General features: G+C 51.5%; 1 protein-coding gene across 1 annotated transcript; it reads right to left on the bottom strand.

Annotated features, from left to right (window-relative positions):
- Positions 1–532: 532 nt before the first annotated feature.
- On the bottom strand, positions 533–1,105 carry LOC148220877 (olfactory receptor 14J1-like). The gene has a single exon (XM_088180647.1). It carries the CDS (start codon positions 1,103–1,105, stop codon positions 533–535), a length of 573 nt encoding a protein of 190 aa, XP_088036773.1.
- Between the last annotated feature and the right edge of the window lie 6,116 nt (positions 1,106–7,221).

The raw sequence follows: 7,221 nt of genomic DNA, 5'->3' as shown, positions 1-7,221 counted from the left end.
GCTGCCCCAGCAGTGCCCATGGCCTGTCCCTGCTGCAGCCCCGGCACTGCCACCCCCAGGGCTGTGCCCGGCCCCGAGAGCACTCAGGCCCTGCAGCAACACGAGGGCCAGGAGGGCAGCGGGGCAGTGGCACAGGAGCAGCACTGGCAACACCAAGTGCTGCTGCTGCTGCTGGACACAGCTGCTGTGCCAGCACTGATCTGCCCCAGCTCTGCACACAGACATTGCTGCTGCAGCTCCAGAGAAGGGAACAGAAGGGGCATCTCTGGAGAAAACTTTGCAGGGACAAAGATACTTTAGTTCGTTTAAAGGCACCAAGAGCACAGATGCTCATTTACACAGTCAGTGACCACAGCAAAGGTGGAGAGAAACAAAATGAGTCATGGTACAAACAGTGATATTTATTTGTGTAGAATATTAAAAATTAAAACAAAGCAAAAAATCAGCAAAATTAAATCAACAAGAAGTATCAAAGCCGATTTTTATTACAAGTGATTTGCAGAAATTGGCAAGCAGTTTAATGTTTCTGAAACTATCTAGTTATTATTGTCCACACTGCAGCCTTGAGCTCCTGGTTCCTCAGGCTGTAGATGAGGGGATTCAGGGCTGGAGGCACCACCGAGTACAGAACTGACACCACCAGATCCAGAGATGAGGAGGAGATGGAGGGGGGCTTCAGGTAGGCAAACGCTGCAGTGCTGAGAAACAGGGAGACCACAGCCAGGTGAGGGAGGCAGGTGGAAAAGGCTTTGTGCCTTCCCTGCTCAGAGGGGATCCTCAGCACAGCTCTGAAGATCTGCACATAGGAGAAAACAATGAACACAAAACAACCAAAATATAGAACAGCACTTATCACAATGAGCCCAAGTTCCCTGAGGTAGGATTGTGAGCAGGAGAGCTTGAGGATGTGTGGGATTTCACAGAAGAACTGGCCAAGGGCATTGCCCTGGCACAGGGGCAGGGAAAATGTATTGGCTGTGTGCAGCAGAGCATTGAGGAAGGCACTGGCCCAGGCAGCTGCTGCCATGTGGGCACAAGCTCTGCTGCCCAGGAGGGTCCCGTAGTGCAGGGGTTTGCAGATGGACACGTAGCGGTCGTAGCACATGATGGTCAGGAGGAAAAACTCTGCTGTCATGAAAAAGGCAAAGAAAAAGAGCTGAGCAGCACATCCAGTGTAGGAGATGTGTCTGGTGTCCCAGAGGGAATTGTGCATGGCTTTGGGGACAGTGGTGCAGATGGAGCCCAGGTCAGTGAGGGCCAGGTTGAGCAGGAAGAAGAACATGGGGGTGTGCAGGTGGTGGCCGCAGGCTACGGCGCTGATGATGAGGCCGTTGGCCAGGAGGGCAGCCAGGGAGATGGCCAGGAAGAGGCAGAAGTGCAGGAGCTGCAGCTGCCGCATGTCTGCCAATGGCAGCAGGAGGAAGTGGCTGATGGAGCTGCTGTTGGACATTTCCTGTGTCATGGCATGGGGATCTGTAAGAAAAGTAATAATGGAATAGTTCAGTTTGGAGAGGACTTGAAATATCCCAGCTCAGCTTGGTGGCACTTTCTCCCTACTGTCTGCCCAGGGCTCTGCTGCCTGGAGATTCCCTGTGCCCAGGGCTGGGCCCTGCCAGTGCTGCCAGAGCCCAGCCCAGCCCTGGGGGCTCTGCTCTGCCCTGCAGACCCCTCCCGGCACAGGGCACTGCCCAGGGTCAGCTCTGCCTGTGCAGGCTCTGATGGCAACATCACAGCAACCCTAAGGAGACTGGAAAAGCAACATTGATGCAGCCTGTGAGGGACCCTGTACTGATTTCTGTCACTGACTGCAATTTCCCATCTAAGTAACTCAGAGCAGTAGATTTAAAAAGCAGAATTTTCCCTTTTGTGTAGAACTTGCCTCACTGTGCTCCCTGTGTAATCTACCTAGAAATATTCTGCAGTTAAATGTTATGCTGGGAGCAGTCCTGAACACTGCAGCATCCTCATCACACAAGGAGAACACTTCCAAGCCTTACCAGCTGTCTCCTTCCACCCAGACCTTGTCCCCCAGTGCTGGCAGCAGCTCCCAGGGCTGGCTGAGAGCTGTCCCTGGCAGGCAGCAGAGTCCCTGCCCCAGCACAGCGCCCTGGGCTGCAGGACCCTGCTCTGCACCACAGCCCTGGGCACCCCTGGCTGCTCTACACAAGAGATCATCAGAGAATGTACTCACACAGTCTGCAGGCATTGGGATGTTGCAGCTTTAGGAGATGACTGCAGGAGCTGCAGCTGCATTGTCCTGCAGCCAGAGGTTTCCTGTGTCAAGGGCTGGGAGTGATTCTGCCCCAGTCCCTTCTGAGCATCTTCCCAGCCCTGACTGATTGAAGCTCTCTGTGCCTCTGTGCTGTGCCCGGGGTGGCTGCAGGCAGTGCCCCAGCCCTGCTGGGCTGGGAGAAGAGCTGCTCATCAAGAGAAATGTGTTTTTGAAGCTCTTCTTGGTTGCCAGGATCGCCTTCTGTGCCAGGAGCCCGGCCCAGCTCATCAGCACAGACACAGCACAAGGACTTTAATGACACTCTTGGGGTTTGTGCTGAGGCCCTGAACATCAGTCCCTGAGAGAGAGCTGAAGAAACCTCTCAAGAACTCCAAGTCAGAATCAAACTCCAAAGTTTCCTGATGTTTTAATGGGTCCCCCTGAGGGACCCAACAGAGAAAGTGTTCCCAGGTTCTCATCAGAGCAGGAAATTGGAGGCAGAGATGACAGGTGGGGACAAAGAGAAGCCAAGTCTTGGTGCCCTGGGGCACAGCAGGGTCTGTGCCACCAAGGGCTGGGAGGAGACACCTTGTCCTGAGCCACTGGGGCCTCCTGGCACAGCCCCAGCAAGGCTGGCCACTGTCACCCCTTGTCCTGCCCTCAGCATCCCCCCACATCCCAGTGGCCTCAGGGATCTGCTGGGACGAGTCCCTGGGGAGCCTTGGTCAGGAATGGCCCTGGGGGGCTCCTTCATGCTCCCAGGGACTGCAGGTTTTACAGAGGACTTTGGGTTTTGCTTTTGCCTTGGAGTCTCTGAGAGCTTTCTGTAATCAGGGCCTTCAATTATCTGCTTTAATTAGTCCCTTGAGAGTCTTTCTAAGTAACAACACTCAGTGGAGCTCATAATGGTTCAAGGTAGGTCGGCTTTTTAAAGTATTTTCCTTTTCCTTTCTTCTCTGAGTCTCTGAGAGATTTTTGGGTAATCCTGGCCTCCAGTTCTCTCCTCCAATGTGTCCATGAGGAGCCTGTGTTGGGGATGGACCTCAGTGGGACCCATTAATGCTGTGAGACACTTTGGGTTCTTCTGATTGAAGTCCTGGAAAGGTTTGTGCAATCTCCTCTCAGGCCATGAGGTTCAAGGGCTCAGCACCAAATGCACCATGGGGCTGATTGGGATCAAGGAAGTCCTGGCAAACCATGGCTCTGCCTTGATTTCCCTCTGGTCTGGTGCCATTCATTAGGAAGATTTTCAAATCCAGTTATGGAGAAATATTTCCAAGAGATTCTAAGAAATATCCATTCCTATTTTGAAGAGTGTATTTTATTACTGTTCTGTTTAGAGCAGATGTGATTGCAGCATTCTGTGATTGATGTTGATGCAGGGTCTCTCCTCAGGAGGTCTGGCCTGCTCACAGAAGCTGTGCCTTGAGGTCTGAGCCAGTGTGGACAACCTTGCTCCACATTGCCCAACCCCATCCTGTCTGTCCTCACTCACCTGGGACCTGCTTTGCTTGGAGAGTTGGCTGCACTCAGGCCAAAACGAATTTACCCTCCCCCATTTTTTTTTTATTTTGAAGCAATCTAAAACTCCTTAATTTCCTCAATGAAAACAGACCCCTTCTCTTAGTGTGTGCCAACCAGGGTGTAACCAAGGAGGTTCCCCTTTCCCAACTCTGAACCCTGTATGGAATGTTTGAGACCTTTGGATTCCTGGGTTCCCTGAGACTCTGCAGTGTCACAAAGGCCCCTTGGTTCTGTGTGGTTCAGTTCTCTCACAATGGAGATTTGGGTCCATGGGGTCCCACGGTGTCACAATACTCTTTTGGGTTCCATGAGGCCTTGATCTGTCACAATGGACTTTTGTTCCTCGAGGTTCCATACTCTCAGCAATGGTCTCTGTAGTTCCAGAGTGTCACAATGGACTCTTGGTTCCATGTGGCCCCCACAGTGTCACCGTGGTCTCCTTGGTTCCACAAGGCCATGCAGTGTCACAATGGCTCACAGGTTCCATGAGGCCCCACAATGTCACAGTGGCCCCTTGGTCCCATGAGTTTCCCCAGTGTCACAATGGTTCCTTGGCTCCACGTGGCCCAGGTGTCTCACAATGGACTCTTGGTTCCGTGGGGCCCCGCAGTGTCACAGGGGTTTCCTTGGTTCTGTAGGGTCACACTGGACACTGCAGCGCCCCCTGCTGGCCGGGAGGACCTGGCACTGTGTGAGCACCTCCTGGTGGATGACCCCGCAACTGTGAGTGGCTTGTACTGGTTTGTACTGGTTTGTACTGGTTTGTGCTGGGATGGGGTCCAGCGGGTGCTGGGACAGGGCTGAGATCACTGGGTTCTACTGGGTTATACTGAGAGAAAGTGTGTGAGTGTCTGGGAGGACCTAGCACTGTGTGTACTGGTTGTACTGGTTTATACTGGTTTGTACTGGGATTGGCTGCTGGGGGGTTACTGATTTGTACAGGGTAATTCTGGGATGTGGTACTGGGGGTGACTGGTTTATGCTGGGTTATACTTGGTTATACTGGGTCATACTGGGTTACACTGGTTTATATTGGGTTTGTGTGCTGGGAGTCACTGGGTTATACTGGGTTATACTGCTTTATATTGGGATGTGGTCCTGGGGGTGACTGGATTGTAGTGGTTTATACTGGGTTATAGAGGGATATTCTGGATTTTACTGGGTCAGACTGGGGTGTACTGGGTTATACTGGGAGGGAGCTTGGGGATGCTTGGCACTCCACTGGGAACAACTTCTGGGGATGCTGGCCTTACTGCTTTATACTGGGATGGGGCTTAGGACATACTGGGAGTGACTTCAGGTAGTGCTGGCCTTACTGGTTTATACTGGTGCCTTCCCAGTATAAACCTGGGAGCCCCAGGACCACACTAGGAGCCCCTAGACTACACTGAGTATGGGTTTGGGTGCATGAGGCCTTAATGGTCTATACTGGGAGCTGCTGCCACAGGCCTCAGGAGCTCGGGAGTGGCTCCAAGTGCTTACTGGTTTATACTGGTGCCTTCCCAGTCCACACCTGGGAACACTGGTAGGCACTTGCAGCCAGGCAGGACCTCAAGGCAGAGCTGGCCTTCACCAGGACCTTGCTGAGCCACAGCTTCTCCAACTTCTCGGCCTGGCAACACTGCCTGGGGCTGCTGATGCCCACCAGGAACTACAGCAAGGGCACTGCCCCCTGGAAGGCTGAAGGAAGGTGAGGGATTCCTCAAAAAATCTCCCACAATTTTGCGGGATCCCCAAAATATTCCAGCCCCTCCCTCTCCTAAAGTGGGAGCTGGTGGGTTCTTTTGGGTTGAATGGGTAGACCTAGTTTCCCTAAATCCCCAATGACTTTAATGGGTAGGCCTGAACTCCTGGATACCTGGCTGTGCCCACTGAGATATTGGGATTTCCCCTGGTGTCCCCCTGATATTTTGGGGTGCCTCCTTAGCCCACCCCAGAGCTGGAGCTGCTGCAGAATACCATCTTCACCAACCCCATGCACAAAGCACCTGGCTGTACCTGCACTGCATCCTCTCCTGAGGTAACTCAGGGCTCCCTCTCACCCCTGATGTCCTCACCTGGAGTTTTGGGGTACCCCTGAATGTTGGGGTGCCCCCCGACTGCCCCGCAGCTGCCAAGGGTCATCTCTGTCCATGTAGACCGGGAGGACAGTGGCCATCATCTTCTCCTGGCCTGTCAGGGTGAGTCAGGGCACTTGGGTGCCCCAAAAATAACCTGAATATCCCTGAAAATTATCGGGGTACACCTGGATACTGCCCAAAATCACCTGGATCCCCCCAAGCAATCACCTGGGTATACCTGGCTATCCCCAAAAATCACCTGGATACCCCCAGAAATCACCTGGATACACCTGGGTACTCCTTGGATACCTGGATCACCAAAAACCCCTTGGGACCCCCGAAAACGAGTGTCTCAAACATCCTCATTGCTTTGATTGGGTAGGCCTGGTGCCCCTAAACCCCATTGTCTTTAAAGGGTAGACCTGCTGTCCCTAAATTCCTATTAATTTTAACGGGTTAGACCTGGAGTCCTGTTTATCTCCATTTATTGCTACAAATCCCTCCCAGTGGTCCCACTTTTTTCAGTGCTCTTAGTAACCCCAATGTCCCCCCTCAGCCCTTCCCAGTGCTCCCCGTTTAAACAGTAACTCTTCCCAATCAAGTCCTATCAATGGGTAGACCTGGTGTCCTTCAATCCCCTTTGACTTCAGTGGGCAGAGCTGATGTCCCAAAACTTTTGGTGCTAAAAATCCCAATTTTGGGCTTGGAATTCCCAGCTTTTGGGATGAAAATGGACATTTTTGGGCTTACCTGGGAACACAGCTCCAGCATGGACAGCAGGTGAAGGATCAGGGATTTGGGATTGGCCTCCAGGAATTCATCCGGGACATCCAGAGCATTGGCACTGCAATCCTGGAGTGGAAATTCCCAGAATTCAGCCCAAGATTTCCTCCAAATTTACTTAAATTTCCCTATATTAGGGCCAAATTTCCTAAAAAATCTCATTGACTTTAATGGAAAGACCAGGTGTCCCTAAATCCCTATTGACTTTAATGGGATAGACCTGGTGTCCATAAGTCCCTATTGATTTCATTAATCATGTCTGATGTCAAGAAAATGTGCATTGGGAGATTGATATTACAAGAGATGGGGCAACTGAGAGACGTTGTCAAAGATGGTTTATGGCCTCATGGTGTCAGTCTCATAGAAGGGTGAGACATTAAAGCTGTTACATCCAACACCAAACTATCAGAAGCCTCCTCATTCTTAGTTACAATGCCTTATGTTAGTTTTTAGCCAATCAAATACTTCTGTGAAGTTTCCCAGCATCCTTTTACACCAATCATTAATTGCTTTCCTTCTCATGGCTTTACAGTAATGTGTCATTTTTCAACCAATCCTATAACACTTCACAAACCTACATTGATATATCTTAAACTTCTAATTAAATTTATTGCAGGTTCTATTGCTAAACTTTACAATCTT

The sequence above is a fragment of the Sturnus vulgaris genome, chromosome 30 (genome assembly GCF_052056855.1).
Source record: "Sturnus vulgaris isolate bStuVul1 chromosome 30, bStuVul1.hap1, whole genome shotgun sequence".
NCBI classification, from domain to species: domain Eukaryota; kingdom Metazoa; phylum Chordata; class Aves; order Passeriformes; family Sturnidae; genus Sturnus; species Sturnus vulgaris.
Note: the sequence above shows the minus strand (reverse complement) of the source record. Positions and strands in the feature narration are given on the sequence as shown.

Excerpts from the sequence above, each read along its gene's own strand:
- LOC148220877 (XM_088180647.1), bottom strand. The coding sequence starts at position 1,105 with ATGTGCTACGACCGCTACGTGTCCATCTGCAAACCCCTGCACTACGGG.